Source organism: Accipiter gentilis, chromosome 25 (assembly GCF_929443795.1).
Source record: "Accipiter gentilis chromosome 25, bAccGen1.1, whole genome shotgun sequence".
In the NCBI taxonomy this organism is placed as follows: Eukaryota; Metazoa; Chordata; class Aves; order Accipitriformes; family Accipitridae; genus Astur; species Astur gentilis.
In genome coordinates this window covers 19295860-19320178 of record NC_064904.1, presented here as the reverse complement: position 1 = coordinate 19320178, position 24319 = coordinate 19295860, and the positions used below count along the sequence as shown (strand labels likewise).

Sequence of the window (24319 nt, the reverse complement as noted above, 5' to 3'; positions counted from 1 at the left end):
TCAGGCGCCATTTTCTGCCCGGGCCAGGGCGGGGTGTTTGGTTTTTTTTTTTTTTTTGGCTTTTCCCTCCCGTGTTGATACCTGCAGTGAAAAAGGCTGCAAAGGCCGCGGGGCCCCAGAAATGGGGCGTGTAAAGACACATCTGCAAGGCCATGGAACCAAAGAGTTGGGAAACGGGGGTAAAAAAAAACAACGGGAAAATGGAATTTGACCTAAAGCTAGATAAAAAAAAGTTTTTCGGGTTAAAATGTGGGAGACGGGCGTGCGATCGTAATAATTGTAGTGCCGTGTCGGAGGGGATTGCTTGGTAAGTATGAGCTATGTCTGGAGAAATGGGAGATGGCAAATTTCCCTTTGGAAGAAATACTGGAGAAGGGTCCCCGGAGGAAGGGGGTAACTGGTTCCTACGATCCCAAATCGGTAGAATTTGGAGCCGGCTCAAAGGAAACAGCAAGATGAGAAAACAGTTGGAGGAGAACATCACCTATTTTTCCTCCCGCAGGGTCGTATAAAAGCCGTTTCAGTTTTAAGCCATGATGCCTTGCAGTAAAGGAAAGTCTGGGTAGTATTGCTGCAGTCGTTTCCTCCAGACGAGCCGTCCGAGTAGTGATTTCCACAAACCAAACAGCTGCCAAATAGTAAACAGTGTTTTCCGGCGATAGCTGCTGGAAAGCTTTACACACAATTAATTGAGTGTCACAACGAGAGATAAGCAGAAGCTTTATTTCCTTCACCAAAATATGAGGGGAAAACTGTAGCAAATGAGCCGTCTTTGGGAAATGCAAACATAAAGTTAGTATTTCAGTATAAAATCATGCATCTCGCCCACAAAATACTCCCATAAAGCTGCTGCGGTGTCATTATGACCAATAAAACTTCAATGGGAAACCCAGAAAACAGATTTAAAAATTAACCTTAGTCAATGTTAATTTAAAAATGGTAAGAAAACGAACGAACGGGCGAGCGCGGGGTCGGCACTACAGCCTGGGCAGCCACCCGGAGCCAGCTGCTGGCTCTGCCCTGGGAGCCTTCCCACCCCTTTCCAAGGGGGCCAGAGAAGATGACCACCGGGCAATCAGAACATCGGCGAGGGCTTGAGCCTGCTGTGGTTCCCTTCCATCGCGGGGTGACAGGACAGGTTAGGAAGAGAGCAACCACCGTGTTCCTGTTTTGCAGAAGGAAAGGACCTCGGGTAACGGGGGGAGGGTGGGGGTGGTGGTGTCATTTGTGCCAGCGGCTGGTACTGCCAGTTCATGCGGATGGGGCTGTTGAGCCCCTGACAGTGCATCGCGGCCCCCTCCCGACCACTCCTCATCCCTGGCTCCTGAGGAGTGAGCGGGAAACAACAGGGGACCGGAGTCTTCCTCTGCAATAACTTACTTTCCTACATATAACTTACTTGATGCTTCATTAGGCCTTATCTATTAGCACACTGTTGATTTCTTACTTCGAGTAACCTCAAGCTGCACAGGTATGCTTACTCCCGAGGCCATTTGACTGGCCTTTGCTGGAAGACCTGACGTTCACTGTTCAAACTCCTAGTTTCAGGCTTTTCCTAAGCCATCCAGGAGGGTCATTTGCATCAGAAGAGCTGTGGGAGGTAAAGAAACAGAGGATGTGTGCAGAGATGCTGTTAAACCTTGGGACTGGGGAATGCTGGTTTTCAACCACAATATGGAAACCAGCAGTTTGATCCATTCGAGGTAGATGTTTACTTAAAAAGGCACCCAGATGTAGTGACCATTAGTGCTTTAACTCTTATGCCTCCCTGGCGAGACAAAGCCCTGCAGAATTACAGATGCTTTGACACTAAGGCTATTAATATTGTTCAGGAGGGAGGTCGGAGGTCTGGCTCCCCCAAGACCCACCACGAGCCACCAGGCTCACCTATAACACAGGAATTTGTACTTCAAGACACATAAATATGCACTAAGGACTCTACACAGGATTATGCCAAGCCGCTGTTCATAAAATAATAAAAAGGTGTGTCAGCCGTGTACTTGCATTTGCAATTAATACTGGTTCTGCCTCAAGGAATGCAATGTTGTATTACCTCTGATGCTTCTATTCCATTCAACTGCAATTATCTTGTCAGGAAAAGTGGAAGGCAGCTGTAATCTTGTACAACAAAGATTTGTTCATTGAAGGATTTCTTGTATTATAGATTGTCTTTTTAAGGTAACAGAAAAGGAAATTAAAAGCAAATTCTGTAGAAAAGGCTCTAATCAATTCTCATTTCATTCATTTATTTGGGATCTCAAATCAAACAACAACGGAGTATCTTCTCAGAATTTTCTCCCATTAAACTTTGTCAACAATGTAAGAAAGACACAGTAGATATCTGGAAACAGCCTACAGCTTTTAATGCATTTTCCTTTTAGCCTGGGCTCATTGAGTTTAATCCTGATTGGAGTCCCATGGGAAAACATCAGTGTCTGTTCACTTCATCTTAAATCCGTCTCAAGTATTTGTCCTTATCGGAAAACAGTCATATAATCGGTCATAATTCAGTGTGTTACAATCTGTTCATAAGGAGGATTTAGCTGAAGAAAGAAGACGCTGGCAGGTCATGACAATAGTGCTTTGGCAGAGAACTGTGAGGAAAGATTACAGAGCAACTTCTCTGAATTATCATGGGAGAAATGCAGGGGTTAACCACGTTTTTCAACATTAAAAATGATAACCCTGGAAAAATAGTCATTTCAATTATAGATAACAGAGAAGAATCTAATACCATTGAACTCAGTAATAAAAATCCTGCTGACTTCAATAAAGACTTCGCTTACTAGGTTTTCAGCAGAGGAAAATCTGAATATCTATCTACAATTTAGAAGAGACTCTCCAAGTACCTCTAATGTAGCCTAGCAGAGGTCACCTTTCTGCACACCTTTTAAATACATGTCAGAAGCAGCAGAAGCACACAATCTCCCCACCTGCTTACCTCATTTATGTGCTAACAGACATCAGAATGCAGGATGTTGGTTCACTGCTCAATCTTTGATCAGCTGGATGAAAAGATCCCTGGACTTGCGAGTGCACCAACTTCCTTTCCGAACCGGCAAATATCCTTTCCTGTTGTGCTAATTAACTCATCTTCAGAATCCCTGTTTAGACTCTACCATTATGTGTGTGACCGCATAAACAAATTAATGTTATAAATTCCTTTGCACATGAAAGTAAGTCTCAAGAGAAACAACAATCACATTTAAAACCCAATTTCAAAACACAGACGCTGCCAGGCATCTCACCACATCTCATTATGGAATCCACTCGTGGCCTCAATCCCTCCAACATTTACTGTCAGATGGCAACAGTTTTCTTTTAATAGGCTAAATACTGAATACTCAGCCTGTCCTTTAATAACAGGGTTTGTTTTTCTCTTGCTGCATAGAGCTCCTGTTAATGGCTATCCATACAATTCTGAGCCCATGGCATAATACCAGTGTGTGATCAGGCAAAGGGACCAGTAATTGTTTTTTCAAGAACTATTTTATAATGCATTTTGGGATTCGGCTGCTCGTTAACAAAGTAAGAGGGGGATTTTCCAAAACATTCTGCGTTAGCCTAACTGTAGCAGTGATGACTCCGAAAATGTCACCCTTAGAGCCTGGCTCTTCAAAGAATAACTTTAAATTCTGATCCAAATATAAACCAGTGCAGCAACATCAGCCTGAATAAACAGAATCTGAAACCATAGTGGTAGCATTTTAAAATGGCGTTATGTCTGGTACCGAATGACAACGCCTAAAAAAAGTCTCCCTTGTTAATTATTTCACTGCTAATTGTTTTAGCAGAAACCCCGTCACTGCTGGATATGGTGGGAAGATTGCATCAAGGTGGAGTCAGGGCAGCTGCTCACTGGGACAAATGAGGCATTCAGTCCTCTGCCAGATTAACATCATTATTGTTTCTGCCCCCAAAAGGAGGGAAGATACAAGCAACTTCTGCTTTGTATAGAGAAAAATAAGCTGTTCAGGGCTCAGTGTCAACAGCCAGAAGACACAGCCCAGTTATCACAACCTCATGCTCCCCACAAGCAGCTCTTGAAGTCCCCAGCATGCTTGAAAATTTGGGAGGGAGAAGAGTCAGCACGGGACGCAGGAGACTTTGGTCCCCCTGTTCTCCCAGAGACATCCCACGTGGCCTTGCGTACAGCACCTTCAGGCCCAATGTATATTTGCACACTTAAATCACACTAAACAGGATTTCAAAACCCTTCATCTACATCTAAATTCCTTGACAAATCTTGCTTTTGATCTCTCCAGCTACATCCGTATTATCAAATCAGCTCAAGGCTCTACCAGTGCTAGAAATCCACCCCCCTGGCTGTTCTTAAGATTTAAGCACTGCCCTGCACTGGCTCTAGATGAGCACTGTGGTGTTCTCCCATCAGTAACCTCAGGCACAGGGCGCAGGGTGGGCTGGCTGGCTCACACTCCACCTCTGCCTCTCTGGGCCACATGGACGAGGTCACTGAGCCAGTCGCTCCGAAATCTTAGGACTAAACTGCAGCAAGGAGAGCAATAGCAGTATCGGCCTAGGGAATAAAGATGCAGAAGCTGTCTGTAAAACGAAAACAGCTCTGCTTCACCTCACACACAGGGAAAGTGGACTTATGTTAGACTGTACGTAGAGGCCTTGGAATGGGGCCATCTAAGGAAAAAAGGGCTGTTGAGTGGATGCATCTATTTTTCCATTCTTCCAGTAATACAGCTATACAATTTGTTTTGTATTTCTGAACCAAACAATTGCACATTCACAGTTGGAGGTAGGGTATAAATATTGTCTCTAGCTGATCCCTTGATCCAGTCATCCTAGCTGAATTAATCATGTTGGCAAATCAATCCAGGATTTGTTGCCGTCAGAGCAGATGGCCAGGCAGACTGCATTTGTGAGCAAGGCGGGCACATTCTCCTTCCAATTATCCAGCAGCATTTTCCAACGGCGGATATTTAAAATTAGACATTATTTTGAAGAAATGCTAAATCTCTCTTGTTCCTTATTCAGCTCAATAAGGGCACTGACCCCTAACTTTCTGCTCTACTTCTGTCCTCCAAGGCCTTAGTGAAAGTGCAGGATGGCTGGTGCCCCTTTCCCTTTCAACTGAATATTTTCTGCCCCATTTTCTTCTGCTGTCTTCCCATTTTCTGCAGAGAAGAGGTGACAACAACAGATGCTGTTTGGCATGGGGATTCGAAGGGTGCATTATATTAATTGTTGAGCCAAGTGCTGTAGAAAAGGGAAGAGAAGCTGCATTCATGCTACTAGCTGCCTGCCATGGCACATACCAGCAGGAATGGTTAACAGTGCGCCTTTCAAAAAGCCTTCATGGGACTTCCCCATCGCAGTAGTAAATTTGCCATGAAAGACAGTCATGCTGTTTTCCCAGTGTTCACATCTGTTCGGCATTCAGAGTCTTTCTGGCTGATAATTGCTCTCTTCTCCGCTCTGTCTCCTGCTGAGGAATTGCTAGAGCTGTCAGGGGAGTTTCAGCTGAGCTCAATCACATTCTGTACGAGATGTCTCACTTATCACCAAAGGTGAACAAGGTTAACCGAGAGTATGTTTGCAGTCTCTGAAGGAATGAAACATGATAAAACAGTCCAGAGGAGACAATCCCCCTGTGGTGTGACAAAATGGACCACAGTGATTAACTACATCTATGCAAATGTATTAAAAATCTCCTTCAGTTTATGGCTGCATTAGAGAAAAGACACAGAGCCTAGTCAGACCAAGGCGAGGCTGCACAAGATACAGCATATAAGACTGCAGCAGCCAGCCTGTTATCTCCACAAGATCACAATCTTAGTGGCACCAAAAGGAACAGCAGATACGGAAGAAAGCCTGCAAGAACTGGGAGGGGAACAGTGGCCCAGTTTACACTGATGTGAATACAATTTTACATGCCAGGAGCGTCCTGACCACTACCAGAGAATATTCACTGTTTAGTATTTCACCATTTCCCTTCACTGTTTCCCACAAAATGAAAATTGAGTGTTAACAGAAAAATTGAGGTATGTAATTGCTCAGCCTTATGCTCAACCTTTCAATATAGAGACCTGGTAGATACAAATGTGTATTAATTGGAGATATTAAAAGCCAATGTCAGGGCTCCTTGTACTTTGGAATTGTTGTGCTCATTGAAATGTGGCTGGAAATGAAGCTCCCAGTGCCTTGAATACAGCACAACTGAAGCCAGACCACTACCTTATACAACAGCCCAGAGAGAGGTTGCCAGTTCTGACTGTTGACCCCCCAGATATACATTGAGAACTACAACTCCTTTTCCTTGCTAAGCTGCAGGAACCTATATGCTTGCATATCTGGCAGTTCAAGACTGCTCTTTAGGAACACCAGGGCTTCGCTCAGATCCCAGAAAAACTCTTTCTTCCACAGCAGTTACAATTTAAGCTGTGTACCCAGCCTGGAAGCCAGCTCAGCACACAGGACTGATTCCCTGGGCTCAGTACCCTTCTGGAAGTGCTGGGGAAGCAGCAGGTACTCCACAAACTTGGCACCACCTCCACAGCTCTTCCTTTGCTGTTAGAGAGAAGCAGTTGCCTGCCCTAGGGGAAGACCCTGCAGAGAATGACTGTTACCAAACTAGAGTCATACACATAGAAGCAAAATCCAAGAACTCCAGCACCGAGATCTACAAACCCCTCTGTACAGGCTTTTCCGCATGAAGCTGAGCACGTATTTTTCTAACTAGCCACACCTTAGGAGATTGACAAGTCTTGTTCTATTTTCAACTGTAACACAGAAACAATCCAGCTAGACCAGGCCAAAGCTTTTTCGGGTTACTACAGCAGCTAGCCTGCCTACAGCTACTAAGAGAGGTGCCTTAGCTAACCCCTGCAACGTCCCCACATGGGTGAGGTCTCCCATGCTGCCGCAGAAGACCCTGGGGGGCACCACCAAAACTGCAGCTGATGTGACTGTGCAAACTAACAAATGCAGGGGATGGCCCTCCTGCCACATGTCCTCATTTTTGTTCCGAGGGGTGAGGCCCACCTTAAATCATCACCCCTTCCACACAGGAGCCTAGCAGAATAAACCTCAACCAGTCTTACACCTACAGAGTGCCTCAGGTCTCTGTCCCACAGCCTCGCCACCAGCACTCCCCCTTAAGGCTGCTCAAACATCCAGCCATTCTGCCTCTCCATGGCACCATATCAAGATCTTACCTGCCTGTGCTTGTCTCCCCCACCCTCACATGCACCCAAAACACAATATGGCAGGACCTTTGCCTGTGAGGAGCAGCTTAGGAGGTTGGGAGAGCCAGCTTGTACTCCAATCAATTCCACAACCCAGGAGGGACATGGAGCAGTAGGCACAGGCTCCCAAGACCCTTTGACTGGTGTCCCTTTCGCTGCCAGCAGACTGGCACATATGGGCAGCAATTGCCTCAGCTCCTCTTCCAGCTCCTCCAGAACCAACTACAATTCCTCCTCCACATCATTCCCAAAGACCCTGCCAAATCAAGGGATCTCCTTAGCAAACTTCTAGCCCTGAGCCAGCCATCTATTCACACACCTGGAAGAGAAAGCACCAGCTGTGTGTGGTACCCAGGCTACATGTACATTGCAGATTTGTAGTGCTGCACAGAGGTTTTCCATTTTGTTTCCTATTCCCTTCTCTAGCTTTGACTTTAATGACCACTCAACCACCCTTTTCATGTAACTGTTGCAAGTCAATGACCTTTCCTGAATTAAAGCAGCTGCCCTTCACTTCATTGTCCCTAGATCTCCTTGCAGTTCTCTAGTTGGCTTTTGTTCTTACTGTCTCAATGATCTAGCAGTACCAGTGAACTATCACCTCATTCCAAAGTTAAACCTACTCGGTGAACAACAGAGAATGCCACAGGACTCCACAGGTGACCCCCCCCTCTAATGTGAGAGCTATTTATTCCTTTTCCCCCCCCCCTCCTTCCCTTTAATCAGCTGTTCTCGAGAACCATTCTCCTCCCACAGCAGCTTAGCTGGTTTTTTCAGAGCTTTTGGCAACAGATTTTGTTGCAACACATAGGTGACCAAGGTGCCATTCAAGAGCCAGATATGCTGAAGCAGCTGTGCATTCTCCTTCACAGAGCTCTCTCACTTGAGAGAGAAGAGGTTTACTTCTGTTGCATCTAATCTGTGGCCCATTAATTCTGTTCTTCAGCATTGGCAGAAACAATGTATGTCAGCTACCAAAGCTGAATTCCTTGGTTTATCTTTAGTAGTTTTTTCAACAATATAGGCAAAAAACCCCCAAACTCCAAAGATTGGGAAAGGAAGAAACAGTTAGCAAGAATGAGGAAAAGGGAGTGCTTTGATCAAATTAATCCAGTGGTCTCTCGGGCTGGAAAGAGATGACCCAACAACTGTGAGAAGGAAAAGGTACAACTAAGTTCCTTTGACTCCTTCAAGCTTTGGGGTCTCCTTGACAACAACTCTAACATTGTTCAGTTGGCACCTGCACTCTATACTGTATTTCACAGCTCCAGGTTATGCCAGGAGTCTTGACCTTGTGGGAGAGGTGAAACATGGAAGTCTAAGTGGCATTTCAGAATGAAATCAAGCCCCCACACTGTCTTACAGCTCACAAGTACACACGCTGAGTTTTGTGACACAAAGGTGCAAAGCAGTGGAGGATGATGGCAGTTATCCCGCAGTGCTCCATCAGATGCTGTCCTCTCCTCTCCCTTGCTGCCACTCTCCACAACAGACGGAAAGAGGAATTATTTTAGGTAGACAAGCAAGTGAGGGAGCACATTCAAGACTGAAGACCACACTACAAGTCCAAAGCAAACTCCAGGAAGGTGAGAAAAGGAGAAAGGTCATACCCAGTATTAACAGCTTTTCCCATCAGACACACATGCTAGATGTGCTACTTTGCAATTAAAACAGGGCAACAGAACCTCTTAATTAAACATTTTATTGAAACCAATACAAGCACCATGCTTAGCAAAAAAGATTTGGTTTAAAGTAAACATGCAATGTGAACTAGCAGACTAAACAGCATATGGAAGTTGTACTGGTTACTGATATTTTCATGGAATTGCCAAATTCTCAAAACTGGCTGTGAACCTCTCGCACCATTTACCACCCACAGCACTGGTGCCAACCCTGACATGTCACAGTACACAAATCACATCGAGTCTGGATCACATAACAAAAGCAAGAGTTTCACTGCACCCCTTCTCATGTCCCATCACACCTCCACTTCACAGTTACTAGTGTATCAAAAAAACACCATTGCATGGCATTTCTTTTTTGAACACACTAAAGCAAGGAATTGAACTCCTGCTTTTGCATTTTTGATTCAGACCCCTGTTACCAGTTTAACATTGTTTCTGGACAGCTATTTTACAGTTAAAGATACAAAAATGGAATCTTGGTACAAATGCATAAGATGCTCCTTTGGAGAAGTGAAAAGGTGTCAACACCCACATTATTGCCTCCTTTGATAGATCAAAACAGCATTCAGGATACTAGAAACACACTTAAACCATCAAATACCAGCATTTAATTTTTTTTGTTAAAAATATTCAAACAATACAAGTCCATTTTATGGGCTGACATGCAAACTCATGCTTTAATTCAGCTTACCATCACTTAATAGGATTACAAGAGCTGTATCCCAGCCATCTATTCAATATTTAAAGCAAACCAGATTGTGGCAGAAGTCTCCCTTTGAGAGACCTTTGACTTTAACTCGAGGCCAAGGATTTTATGGCCAATTTACTAACTCCTGAAAAATAGGAGCTCACAATGGAAAATGCTGACTCTCAGACCTTTAGCTACAAAGGCTCCCACAGGTGGCATTAATTAATTTATGTTGTCCTTTAGTCTGAACCCTCTTTAGAGATCTGAAAATTCAAGACAAATGTATGATTACAGATGGGCAACTCACTAGTAAAGCACAGTCAGAACATACTGGCCTTCTGAACATGGACACACCTGCCTCCCACTGATGTTCAGGGGAAGCAGTATGGAAAATACAGTTCTAAAAATAAAGTGGGAAAAGTATGTTATGAAAACAAGTATTATCTGTGCAGGAAAGATTTTGACACAATTAATGTCTTTGTTTAATCAAGTATTAGCACTACCTGTATCTCAAGAGCCTAGGACAGTAAGCAGCAGACAGTTGTGTCAAAACACTGCATTAAAAACAAGGAAACCACAAACAAGCCTAGAACAGCAAACATCCTCTGCACACTCATTCTCCAAGTACCTGCAGCTGCTTCCTCACTTCCATAGCTCAGAGAGGGGAAGGAGGTAGAGCTACCAAGCAAGACTGTTTGAAGAATAATACTGGTGGCCTGAGCAGCATCAACATCACGTTTCACAAGAAAGTGGGCTTTAACACTCTCATCAGGATTTGTCTGCTTTCTACAAGATTTGAGGGGCAGCACCCAAGGCAGAAAGTCCTTAACCAGAGGCAACAAGAACATCCAAAGTGAAAGAACTCAGGCTGAATATACAGCTGTAAGTAGCAATATTTTCTTGGCAGAAGGTGGAGTGACCCAGAGATGAACAGTCAAATTCAATCAGTTGACTGCAGCAGCTCCTCCCTTCTCCCAAGAGAGACAGGCCCCTTTAACAGTTATTTTTGTCAAGACCTGTGCAAGCAGCAGTTGGATGCTGGCAGCCCACCAGTGTACAAGATTATTATTAAGATTATTAATAAAGATTATTAATCCAGTTTTCTCCACTGCAAATCAACCTGAACATTACAAGTGGCAGCTTCCCTCTCACCCACACTGTACTTTGACATGCCTTACCTTTAGCACAATGCCAACAAAATGAGATCCTTGCTGTTTCCAGACTGATGCTTAGAATGGCACTATTCTTTAAGCTAAAGTCTTATTTATACAATGTTTGTCACAACAGACATTGTTTTTATTGATCTGTAGTACAGAATGATCAAGCAACAGTTTCATAATCAACTTTTTTTTGTCCAGGGAAATGAAATTGTTTTTCCAGTTCACTACATTAACACAGAAATTTAATTTTAATTTACAAGCATTTCTTTCCTGCACTGAAAGATCAATTTAATTGGATCATTCTAACATGTATTTTGAAAAGCTCCTCTCGAGTCAGATTTGTATACAAATAAATGAGCAGTAACATCAAACTAAGAAGAGATTTACAAACACTGAGGACCTTTGCAAATTAATTCCTTGTGATCTTAGAGGAATTAGTGTTTTAACACTAACACAACATATGTTTACAAATGAGAAATAAACCTTCTTTCAGCAAAGGTTTCACAGCATGAAATACTGGCCTCCAAATTTAACACTGCATTCCTTCTCACCAAACAGATTTGTTAGGGCAGCTGTATTTTAAGGTACATTATCAACAGGAAGCTGCTCTTATGCAGATACTTCTTCAGTAGCACAACAAACACTCATGAGCAAGATAGTGAGATACTGTCACATGAGTACTCCTTTTGCCACTGCATGGGCTGAACATGTCCCATATCAGACAACTACTCTATTGAATATAAAACAGACCTGTAAAAAGACTGGTCATTTATAAAAGTTAAATACTATTTTCACATTAGAATATTTGCTGTTTCAAAGAGATGAACCGTAAGTAAATGACAATCAAATTATCACTTATGCAAAAGCTTTAGCTGGAATGTAATTTTGACCAACAAGCAGTTAAGAAAGGTAGAGACTGTAATTAAAGTACTCAAAAGCTATGTGCGGCCAACTTTCATAACAAAAGAGATATAAATCATTCATTATCATGAAAATCTTTAACCTCCTGACTCCTACAAATGGAGTAGATGACTGGAATTTCAAAGATAATGAGGTTAGCTTTTTTTTTTCTTTACAGATGTCAACTGCAACACTAGGCACTAGGAAAAAATGTTACTTGGATTCTTTAACAAAGTTTTTACCAAATTTGTAATAAGTGGCAGTGTAAAATTCTCAAGTCATTTTAAAGCTAACAAATTAAAGGCACACAGTATTAACAGGTGTTTGTATAACAGGAAATGAGCAGAGGTAAACTTCTTAACAGTGTAGTAAGTTATATATGCAAGACATCTGGTACAAGAGTAACCAGAGTTGTAATTCAGCCCTTAGTTATCACCTAGTTCTTGTAAGACTATATTAACATAAGAACTGGACAGTCAAAGCTTTGCCCTGAAATTTAGTAAGATTGACTCAGTCAACTGAGGAATTACTGGAATGACAAAAATTAGTTCCAAGAATTTAAGAAAGTTCACATGGACTCGATGGAAAGATAAATGGATGGATTTGCTGTACGAGGATTTTGTCTTTTTAATACTAAATGCTTCCAGGGAGTAGTTTTCAAAATTGAGAAGACATTAAGTCAAAAAGTCTGAGAAGTAAGTGACAGTACACAATTTCTGCATATAAATGGCTAGTATATGTCATAAGGATGCATTTGTAGCTCAGAAAAAGTTAGCGTCAGCTTCCAAATTATGTTTGTAGATAGTTATAAATCCAAAACTGAACTATTTTAGTTATAGAAATATTAGTCACAAGAGTGCAAAAGGAGTCCCTGCAGAGGAGTATTCCCTTTTAACAGGTACAAATAAGGAAACACCTGCAAAGATTTGTTACTTCAAGGAGACAGACCTGCTATTCTTTGCACAAACTTTGCACAAAAGATATACTGCAGGAGACAGATGTAAATACAGTGCATTTTTTTAGATGTAAGTATTCATGTCTGGTTCCAGTATTATCAGGATGGTACATAAATACTTATTACAGAGGTTTTCTTAATGGAAGAAGCCCAGTTTCTCACGCAGCCATTCTTCAGTTAGGTCTTCTGTATTTCTTATTTCAAATACCTAAACAAAATTGCATTGCATAAATTCTTGAGGTGATGGTAATTGAAAGGGATAAGCATACAATGCAATCAATACCTTTCCACCCAAGTTGTTTGAGCCATAATAAATCAGTAGCCAGCCTAGTGTTTTCATGTGCTTTCTTGAAAGGATCGGTTAATATTCTAAAGTAGCATCAATGAAAAATAAGACTAAGTGGCAAAGAATATTACTTTGCCACTTGAACAAGAAGTTCTTTGAACTTCTTATTAAGAAGTTCTTATTCTTTGAACAAGAATCCTGTAATTCCTATTTCTAGACTTCATTCTTCTCCTTTAAGAATATGTGAGACTAGCACATGTACTGCATTTTAAAGTTACTCTGAAATGGCACCATCACATATGCATTATCTCAGCAAGAAGATTGTCTATTGGAAGAATACAAATTAACCTCTGGGCTGAATTAACCCCAAAGTTCAGGAATTTTGCTCAGCCCAAGACACACTTATTCCTTCTTTGAACTAAAATAAATCCATAGTATCTAGTAGCATACTGTTTTCCCTGTTAGAAACAAGCCTGGGATACCTTGAAATAGAAAACTTGAAAAAAGCCACCCCAAAACCACCAACCCAAAGCTTTGTGGAAACCTTTAACATAGCCTTGAAGCAGAAAACAAGACCAAAGACACCAATATATTCTTTCCATATAGGCAAGTAACTGGTTTGGTTTTGGTTGGTTTTTTTGTTTGTTTGTTTGTTGTTTTTTTTTAAATACCCTGGAAGAGAGGCTAAGTTAATTGAGATGCCCACAAATTGATAATCTTTTCAGAAAAGCCAAGTAAGTAAATTTTACAAATCCATAGGCTTTCAGATGTGTTCTTCTAGGCAATGAAAACAAGTATTTTAACTGGAGACTGCTGTTACTATTCTGACAACGCTGAAAATAAAGCTGTATCAACACTAAATCAGTTACCTTATAATGGTATGCAGTGCATAGCTGCAAAAAGCATGCTCAGGCCAACAGAACGAATAGGATTTTGTAACACTCACAAAACAAAGCTTCTCAGTGAACCTGCTGTTTGGAATGAACTTCCTCTTTAGTCCTGCCCTCAGCCATTTTACCATTTTAATCTTCTTCAGGAAACAATTCAAGTTTTGTATCTTTTCTTCCTCATTTCCCATCCCTACTGGAGTGGGCTCTGGACACTGTTTCTTGTATTTAGACACTGATCTACTACTATAACTAATACCGATTTTTTTTTATTTTTTAAGTAAGAGATGGAGGGAAACCAAAAATTCAGTGTTGTAAGTACAGAACAGCTTAACAAAAGCCAAGCTAATATGCAAGCCACTGAAAAAATAAGAGGATGCAGTTGAGTCACATGCAGAAATCGCACCAGGAGGAAGTCACAGCATGAGCTAAAATGGAACATAGCTCATCGAGTGGCAAGAATAAAGCACATTTGAAGAGCAAGTAAGCAACCCTAACTGGAGACAGGCTATCTTCTCCATCTTCAGAAGGAAGATGATCATGGACCTCTACATCCACTCCTAGGCTTTCATTCAAAAGCCTTTCAAGACTGAATTTCTCCCACTTGACAGGTGATAGTAACTCCAATACAGCTAGTCCCCAGGCTTTTCACCTTCTCATCAACTCTTCCTTCTCACTCACTGAAAACTGCCTTCCTCCTCAAGGAATTCTTTTCTATCAAAGATGCTAGAGTTCTCAGGCCTGTAAGATGCAGTTTCAACAGACCTAAAAAAAAGATTTCTCGGGACTGTACCAATTGCTTCCATCATCTTATCTTCTGCTTCCCTCCTATTTACTCCTGTCAACCTGACATCTAATCTAAAACAGAGAGGTCCTTTCTTACAAGGTACAGCTAGAAGAGGTAGAAGTTCACAGTTCTCTTATTGGCCCAACATACATTTTTACTGGGATGTTAAAGTACTCAGAATAAGGAAGATCAAAAGGGAACAGTGCTATTGAGGAATGATGAAGTCACTTCATATTGTATGAAAAACCTGAAGTGACCATTGACTCTATTTAGCTTTACTGGTTGAAACTAAAACTTTAAGAAGTCTAGGCGCCAATTAAGCAGATATTTCAAATATCTCCAAAATGACAATTAAGTGGCTTCCCCCCCCCCCCCCCCCCCCATATATATGTATACCTAGGCCTAGCAAATGCAGTGATTTCTTCTGGTCTCAGTACTGGAGGAAGCAAACGCAGGAAGATTTAGAATTATTCATCACTTGGCACATGTTACTTATTCTGAAGGCTATGTTCTGCAAGCACACAACCCCATAAAACCTGCTGCAAAACTAGTCCATACCACACCATACTAAGATTTCAGTCTATTCTTCCCATCAATAAATTCATCCCCAAAGTAAAGATGTCCAATGGATGTTTTAGTTTTAGAGAACATTGTTCTTCCTGTACTCCAGAAAATCTCCACGTAATATTCCTCTCTTCAGTCTTCCTAAAACAGAATCTGTTCACTGTAATTACAAAGTCTCATAACACCCTTCAAGCAAGACACAAAACAGCTTCCGCAACCTGCATTTAAGGGGGAGACAGTTATTTCAACTAGTCAGTTATACCTTAGTGAGTTCAGCTGTCTGTACAAGCTTATTCTTGCTTCCAGCATACATCATCTGCTGTTCAGGCTTACATCCTGTAGTTTTGTGGGGAAAAAAAAGGGTTTGTTTAGTTATTTTGACTGCAACACTAAAAAAAATAAATATCTTACTTTTGAAAATAATCCAAACTGAAAGCTGAAGTCTCCATTCAGAAAAGTGACCTATTTCTTTATATACATTATCATCCTTGCTCTTACTTTCATATCTAGTACTTGAAAAGTATTTCCAGAAGTAATAGTTGTGCAGGTTGAATTGGTGGTCTCAACACACACCTCTATTTCTGCTTAGAGCTAACATCAAACATTGCAGCAGTCAAACTTGAATCACAGCCAACAAAGCAGTAGCTCCTGCCACTACAGTAGTGTGCCGATTACACTACATTCAATTCTTCGCCCTCTTGCTATTTCTGGAAGATTCCCATGTTTTTGCTAGTTACACAGATCTTTACAGCATATGCCTTTGAGCTGGAGCCAAACTGAGAACTAACCAAGGCAGCTTGAATTTGTTGTTCTTTCTCCTAATCTCTCCCCAAATCCCCCAACTGAACTGGTAGCTCAACCCCCACCCCAGTCCCAAACACAGAGCAACTTCAGACACAGTTGAAGTTAACTGCTGTTTAGAGTCCCAATTAATGGTTCATTGTTTCTGACTCCAGTATCAGTTTAACCACTAACTTGTATTTGCAGAAATTTTTTTTGAAACAGAGAACCTCAAGGAAAAATAAAAAAAGGATTTTCTTTAGAAGTTGCTTGTTTAGAAGTTTCTAGATATTAGCGTATTTTAAATCTTGCCACCCATAAAAACCATTGTCTAAGCTCTCTTTTCCTATGAAGTACTACATGTCTGCCTGCTTTGCTATCTCAGGGTCTACCAGGAAGTTTCTTACTGCTGTTCTAACTCACAAAATATCTATCCTTCAGAAGTAACACCCAGAACATTCATACAAAGATTCTCCAGTAACTACAGAAGAATATGCTCACTAGTTGCTAAACTCTTTTACCTACCTAGTTATTCTAGTTCTGAGTAATGACGGGTAAAACAATGCAATCAGTTTATCTTCTTCTAGAGGATAACAAGGATAATCCAGTAATACCAGCAAGCTACCCTATTACAATTCAGAACACAGATGGAAGCCACAGGAGCAATTCAGCTCTGCAAGTCCAAATCAAGTCACGGGCTATTTGGCTTCTACTAAAATTACACAGTTCCCTGCACAGGTATGTTTATGTTGAGGGTTGCTGTGACACAGAGGAAGCTGCTGCTCTATATAAACATGGGATGATCTAAGATTACAGTCTTTCTCCTCGAACATAATCTGTTCACCCAGCACTTTCACCTGCCTATATCTGGGTTATGGAGCCCTCTTTTCCTCCTTTTCACCCATAATTGTGACAGCCCTTTAGACCTTCACATCACAGCACTGTCTGGAGGCATCCTCTGTTGCTGTCCATTGCACACAGGCCCCCTGGAAAACCCTCCTCTTGAATCCCATCTTAACCCTTTTAGAGTCCTGTTCCTTTCATGGGTAGACATGGGTTCCGATGCCCTTCTGAGAAGGAGAGGAACTTCTTCCCACCCAGTCACTAACATCCAAATAGCAAGATGGACAGAGGTGAAGATAAACCCTCAGGAACAGGGGTTGTATCTTCCAGCCCTCTCCTCACTCATTTCCTGAGCCTTGTCTGGTCATATTTTGAGGATTGCACAAGATTTGAGGAGAGAGTGACAGGAAACCCATTAGGTTAAGCCTACATGAATAGATGCAGAGTGCTCCAGGCTAGGCTCTTTTCCTTTACAGGAGGGTGTTGCTGAGCACAACCCTGAAAACACAGTGGGCAGGCACATTTAGAAAGACACACCTTTTGGCCAGCAGGAAACAAACACTTCTGTTCAGCCTTCAGACATGGGAAAGAAAGACTCTCTTCTATCACACATCCTAAGTGCCCTAAATGTGAACCACAAAGGCAGTGAAAACCTCCAGCCACTAGGTAGATCTGGGCATGGAAGCATTTACACTTATCACCAGCTGACGGTGAGGATGGAGCTAATACTCTAGAGATTCCTCTCTGCCAAAGGTGGTCTCCAGATAATGCCATAACTTTATAGTGCCTTGTTTCCAGCAGTGGCATAAGCAAATCTAGCCTTAAGCATCTGAACCACTATTCAAGCATTAAAGCACTCATTTTATCTTCCAGAGCAAAGAATATTCCCATATTTACAGCCCATAGTAGCTACCATTCGCAATATTCACTCACCAACTGGACTGGAGAAGATAAAGCACAATGGATAAGAAACTCTTCCATCATCATGCTGATACTTGTAACTATACACAATAAATGTTTTTTCTGAGGTTAAAGAAACTAAGAAATCAGTGATTTTATTAGGATATAATCCTCGGTTATCAGAGCTTGATGCAGGCACAAATTAAGTATTGCATTCTAGAAGATGCTTTAGATTTGGTAAGTACTCTCACTGTTCTCCTGTTTTCACTTCCATACTTGACTTTCAGAACTGACCCCGCCTGTCTTTACCAACCTCTATCATGGGTATGAGGGCTGTCTGTATTACTGTTTCACATCAGAGCTAAAAATCACCCTTTCATTGCAAATATTCCTCTCCTAGCTTTGTAAAAACATTTCCCACACCCACTAATGTGTTTCTGGCTTAATGAAAGCCAAACTCTTTCTTTGCAAACTAAGCATTTCATTGTTTCAGGTGTCTTGCTGAATTTGAACTCAAGTTTTAGCTAGTACTCTTGCTTTACAGCCTCCTACTGCACTATGGTCATGAAAGAAAAGATTCACAATGGCACACGGAACAGTGCCAACCAGCTTTTGCGGATAATGGAGGCAGATATTTTCTTCACTTGTAACTTAAGTACCCCTCCTATTTCATCTAGTTAAAGAATAATTTACTTGTGTCTCTTTTTTTTTTTTTTAATACAAGGATTCTTCCCTAGATCACATGCCCACAGCACTCCCAGAATCAATAACTGCAGCAAAATAGCAAGGGCCACACACAGAGAGTACCAAAACAGATCCTAAATTACACAGGCACTCTTCTATGTTGAGAAGTAGCCACATACAAAACTGGTACATTTTACTCACTTCTTTACATTAACAGCAGCGTGGCTTTGCTTTACTTCCCCAAACATTATATAGTCTAAAAGGAAATAAAATCTCAGTAAAGGCTTAAATGTGTCAACATGTGGAACATTCCAGATTGTTTCAACAAGTGGGACAACTGTTCAGTGCATCATAAGAACTGATCCCTAGGTTATCTTACAACTAAAATGTCAGTAAAGTTGCACTACAGGCAAGTATTGGCCTAAAAAGGTGAAGTCCAACTTTGAACATTTTGAACAGCTTCCAGGAGTGAGTAAGAGCAAATGCCAGCAGCACAAGAAGGATATCGAGGTTGTCTCTCAGGCAGCTCATCTTTTAGCTCATCAGGAGAAATACCCTGGTAACATTAAACACAAGCAATATTTGAACAAATGATCTTGCACTTGAAGGTATACTATGAAGGCTAAAGCAGAATAATGGAACAGTGAAATAGCTGTAAGTTAGATGTACATCTACAGTTGAACTGATAATGATCTCTCACTCAAATTACTAGAGCGGTTTAGGAAAACCTGTGTGCCAATAGATTCCTATGACTAAACACAGAATTAATGTTAGCATGAATAATCATCCCTATTTTAGGCATAATGAGTTTAGAAAACATTTTTGGCTCTAGTTGGATATGCTAGCAGCTACCATGCTTTTCTAACTCTAGTGCTAAACAGAAGTAAGCAAGCACACACCAAAAAAGTATCTGTTAAAATCAGCTACGCAAATGGTGCTTTTGAAAAATTCAGTCCTTCCTCCTTAAGCAAGCCAAAAAAAAAAAAAGAGAAGAGTCCCTATTCTATTCAGATATTACATTAACTTCTACATTCTAGGGAATAAGAGCTACGGTTAATGCTCAAATCCCTGGGAAGGATTTAATTTTGCCCTATGTACCATTAAGAAATACTACATGCTGGGCTGACCTTATTATGCCACCTATCAAAGTTAGAGTCTGCAGAGGATTAGCAATCCTAGCTTCTAATTGATGGCAGATCAGCTCAGAGCCAAATGTGCAAACCTACGTGGAAACACAGCAGAAATCTCTTCAAAAAGCCAGCAGGTGCCAAAGATGCTTTTTACACAGTTGTATCCTAACAGCTTTAAAATAAATTTTTTGTGCAATTAATTAGTCAACTCAACTGCTTCTGCATAGTTCCACTATTAATAGTGCTGTGCTTTACATGCAGTGACCATGCATTTAAATAAGCTCATGACCCAAATTAGATTAAGAGTTTGATAACAATTTGAAACTAAGGCAGTACCTTAGAGACAACAATACATTGCAGGCTGAAGATACTCTTATTTACAATTCATTTAACAAACCTCATGCTCCTCATCCAGTACCACCAACTGCTTATCCTTGTCGATTTTCACTATAAATCAAAATAAAACATAGATCAATGTTATTTTCAATTGATTTATGCAATGCATGTATGAGGCTTTTTAAGATTACCCCAACAAACATATTCCTTGTGCTTCCATTCTGCTTCTTCAGTCTATCCCATGACTTCATAAAATCACTGAAGGGAAGCGCACAGTCTAAGCGCTGTTCATTGCAATACACTCTTCTCAAATTTCAAAGACAGAAATGTCAAACTCCCCTACTTAAAGGCTACAAAATTTACAAACTCAAAATGACTGTGCCTTGACATTTTTTACTATCATTTTACAAACAGTGGTAGACTCTGAGCCAAAATTAAGTATAAATATGAAGAGCAGATGCAGTTTTGTATCATAAGAACAGCACTGCTTTACTGTTAAAATTACAGACAGAATTTGAAGTACTGAAGTCCATACAAGAAACAGCCTCTTGGCTCACATTTATCTGTTACAGCAGCAACGTTACATGGGAAGGAAAAGAGGAGATAGGATTTTCTGCAAGACCTTGAAATTTTTGTCAGACATGTTTTTAACTTACTTATAATGGCAGCATTGTTGGTTTCTTTACGAAACCGGAATTTTCTCAGTTTCTCCACTAGGTCTTCAGCAACATCACAAACCACCAGAGATTCACTCTACAAAAAGGAAATGGCAGAGGGGAGGGAAAGATAAATAAATCTTTCTAGTAAACCAAAAAAAAAATCCCCATGTCACGCATATGTGCACATAAACCCTACTAAAGTGGAACTGCATGCAGCTTGTCCAAAGTTTCAGAACATATACATAAACCAGAAAAACCACGGATGAAAGCAGTTTTTAAAAACACAGTAACAGAACACTTATCAGTTTTAATATCCCTCCCTCAAAGCTACACAGTTAACTAGAAATATTTTATTAGCTATTCCTGAAGTTGGATTATTCTCATAGCTCTTAGAAGTAAACAAATTTTACAGTTCATTTGCCAAGACAAGTCCTGAAAGAAGGAAGCCTGTTAAAGTGGGAGTAAACTGGCTAAAGTAATTTCAGCATTTAAAATACTAGGACCTACTACTAGTATTTCAGAAGAACCCAGACAGTAATCAAGAGTCACTGCTTATTTTTACTCACAAAAATATTACCTGAACTTTTGAGATTTATACACACAGAAAGCATTTAAGACATTTTAATCAAAAAGCATGCATACTTCCCCCCCCCCGCCCCCCGTGCTTATATGCTACTAACTCCAAGTTTTCAGAAGAAATGTCCAGATAACGTATTAGTCATTACACTGAAGATGGGGAAGGAAATTATTATTTCACAAGCAGCCATGCAGGTTACCTTCCATTACATATGCAATTTTTAAACTGTACCAAGCCAACCACTGCCATTTCCTGAGCAACATTTTATCCACACAGCCTTTATCACCACAGTTAAGAGATGCAAGCCAGCTAGACGAAGAAGTTATTTAACATCTCCAGCTTATTCATATTATTGTATTTGTAAATTCCTAAGGCATCAAGGCTTTGGTGCCAAAACAACTGTATTTCAAGACTTCTTTAAAAAAATTGCTCAAATAAAAAAATAGTTGCAGGATTACCTATCCCAAGATCTACTGAAGAGCTGTTTCAGAGACAAATCACTGCTTACAAATCAGAAGAAAGTTACTACTTAAACTCCGAGTTCTGTCTCCTTGTGTTCAACATTGACTTGTTTGTGAGATTTTCATCAAAAAGCAGAGCACTGTCCCTCCTTCCCCACTTCCAAAATCACCGTGCAAATATCCTATGTTTGTTGTTACTCCTAAAAAGACTTCCACCTTGACCAAATTCTGGCACAAAGCCTTGTGCCTCTGCTTCCTTTTAACAGCTGGAGAGGAAATCAGGCTCTGCTGTGAAAGGACAGGTCAGGCACTATGTGCACAGCCTTTGTTATTTTGCTTGCTCCCCTAAACTTTAAATTGTTCTTGGCTCCTTCTGATCCACAAATGTCATTAATACCCACTCTCACTATTTCAGAAGGTCTCTACTTAAAAAAAACCAAAACCAACAACAAAATTCAGGGCTGCATTTCAAAACTGAAGTTATATTCTGTATCAAACGCTCTTTGCTGAAGGAAGCATTTCTCCCAGTCCTCTGGGCTCAGCAGTTTCCTATCATCTTCCAGCAGACACTACAGGGTATGCAGTGCTCTTGTTCATACCTGTGCAGTCACAAACATAAACCCCTAAGAGAAGTTGAAGGCTGTGCCTGCAAAACACATGTTGACATCAGATTCAGATCATCTGTCAGGGCTAAGCTGGCTCAGCAGTGCTTGGTTTCATGAAAACTAATAAAAGTCAAGTCGAGAGACAGGACTGCACAGACAGTGGGCACACCTGCCAAGCAGCACGGCGGGGGGGTGTTGCTGTTGGTTAACCTCAGCCACCATTCATACCGGCATTATGCTTCAAGATTTTCAGAAACCGATTTAGCCTTCTGCCGAACAGCCGCTGGCAGGGCAGGGTCAAGACTTCCTTTTTAAACAGCTGTTTCTTCACTCTCCCCCCGCAGGCTGCCAGCGCCCAGCAGAAAAACAACCGAAGAGGTCCCTTGGCCGGCGGGGCAGCCGTTGAGCACGGCACGACCCGGGGTGGGGAGGACTGGCAGGGCCGGAGAAGCTTCTCACGGCGGCACCTTCCCGGGCAGCACCCCTAGACCGAAGGGCACCGGCTCACCCTGAGGAGACACCCACCCCCGCTCCTCCGAAGGCACTTTCTCCCCTCAGAACTCCCTCCCCAGCCCGCCGAGCCCGGCGGCGCGGGGACACCGGCCTCACGACGCCTCTCCCACCTCAGCAGGGGGGACTCTCTCCCGCCTCAGCGGGGGGGACCCTCCCTCCCCGAGCCCGCGGAGGCCGTTGGGGTTCCCCCCGGCCCGGCCCGGACGCCTCCCCCCCTCAGACAGCGCGGGCTCCTCTCACCATCTTGCGCGCGCGCGCAACCGCCCAACCGCCGACCGCTCGCGCGCCAACAACGGAAGCCTCCACCCGCCGCCGCCGCCTCCCTCACTAGGCTGCGCACCCCACTGCGCCTGCGCCGGCGGGGACCCCGCCTCCCCTTCTGCTTTGACCAATCGGTACCGCTGTCCCAGCTGGGGGGCGGGTAGCGTCACACCGCCTACGGGTAGCGGGAGGGTTCAAGGGCCGCGGGGTAAGAGGCTCGTTGCCGGGCGCGTTCCACGTGCCGCGGCGCCGCAGGGGAGGGAGGGAAAGGGACGCGGGCGCGTGTCCACGTGATGCCCCGGCCTCGCACCCCGCCGTGCCCCTCCCCGTTGCTATGGCGCCGCGGCCCCGCCCTCCCGCGTAGTCATGGCAACGGGGCGGGGCCGTGTGCAACGGGCGGGAAGGTGTTTCCTCACGCACGGTCTGTCAGCTGAGGGGGTGGTACGGGGATGCGGGAGAAACGGGCTCGGAATCGGGGAATTCCGCTTCTTAGCGGTTAGCGTGTCTTAAGGGTGACAATATTTAACCCCTGATCCGTAGAGAATCCTCCCTGTGCCAAGGCCGGGCCGGGATATCAGCCCATGGGCAGGGTCAGGAGCAGGCCTCGGGGAGGGTGACCAAGGTTAGACGAGGCCGTTAAGGCCTGTTAGTAACTTCACATCCTTTACTAAAACGCTGGAGAATACACACAGAAAAATGGCTGTTAAATAAGCCTCAGCTGGAGTGTCTGCCTGAAAATTCAAGCACGAGACAAAAATCAGTAAGTTCTGCCACTCGTGGTACTTCTTGTTTATGCGAGTTGAGGGTAATTCTGGAAGTAAACCAGGATTTGGAGCTCACAAATCACAAATATGAGCCACAAGCACGAGGCAGACACTTTTCTTCCATAATAGGCTGTTGGTGGAGGGATGTCTTGGTGCTGGAGGAAATATCTGGCCTTTTTCGTGCTGGAAATTTAAGCTGCTGTAACAGAAAAGAAAATGCCTTCTCGGCAATCTCATAACAGCGAGAATTAAAAATACCGCTTTGCTCGCTCAAAGAGAATGAAAGTACAAAGACTTCGTGTCTCGGATATGACCTCTTGTGAATCACATTAATGACTTGAATGCTGGATCTATGAGGTAAAATTGCAAATTTTCAGCAAGAGCATCAGTAAACACCATGGAAGTTCAGGATTGCAGAGCAGCTGTTGAAGTGTCACTTAATCTCCCTACACTCTTAAAAACAGATATTTCCTTGTGCGGTATTCTGTAGGTAGGTTGCTTATGCATTTCAGCATGCAAAACGTATTTGTGTAGTGCTCCGTTTAGAAGTAGAGGGAGGAACTTGGCAGCATCCCATCTTTACTCGAGGTCACTTTTCCAAGCGCCAGGATTACCGCATTTAAAGCACGGAGGTGTCTGAAGGCGGATCGTGCCGGACGGGCACATACGGGGTTTTT

General features: G+C 42.5%; 1 protein-coding gene across 2 annotated transcripts; it reads right to left on the bottom strand.

The window, feature by feature from the left end:
- Positions 1–50: 50 nt before the first annotated feature.
- Positions 51–22950, bottom strand: GMFB (glia maturation factor beta). 2 transcript variants are annotated; one of them, XM_049828403.1, is made up of 7 exons: positions 22858–22950; positions 20459–20555; positions 19864–19913; positions 18843–18892; positions 17686–17768; positions 15392–15465; positions 51–1591 (listed from the first exon to the last, which is right to left on the bottom strand). In XM_049828403.1, exons 1-7 carry the CDS (start codon positions 22858–22860, stop codon positions 1583–1585), a joined length of 366 nt encoding a protein of 121 aa, XP_049684360.1. In that variant the 5' UTR covers positions 22861–22950; the 3' UTR covers positions 51–1582. The 2 variants fall into 2 exon arrangements, with proteins under 2 accessions (XP_049684360.1, XP_049684359.1); XM_049828402.1 differs by lacking the exon at positions 51–1591 and adding an exon at positions 8904–12813.
- Positions 22951–24319: the final 1369 nt, after the last annotated feature.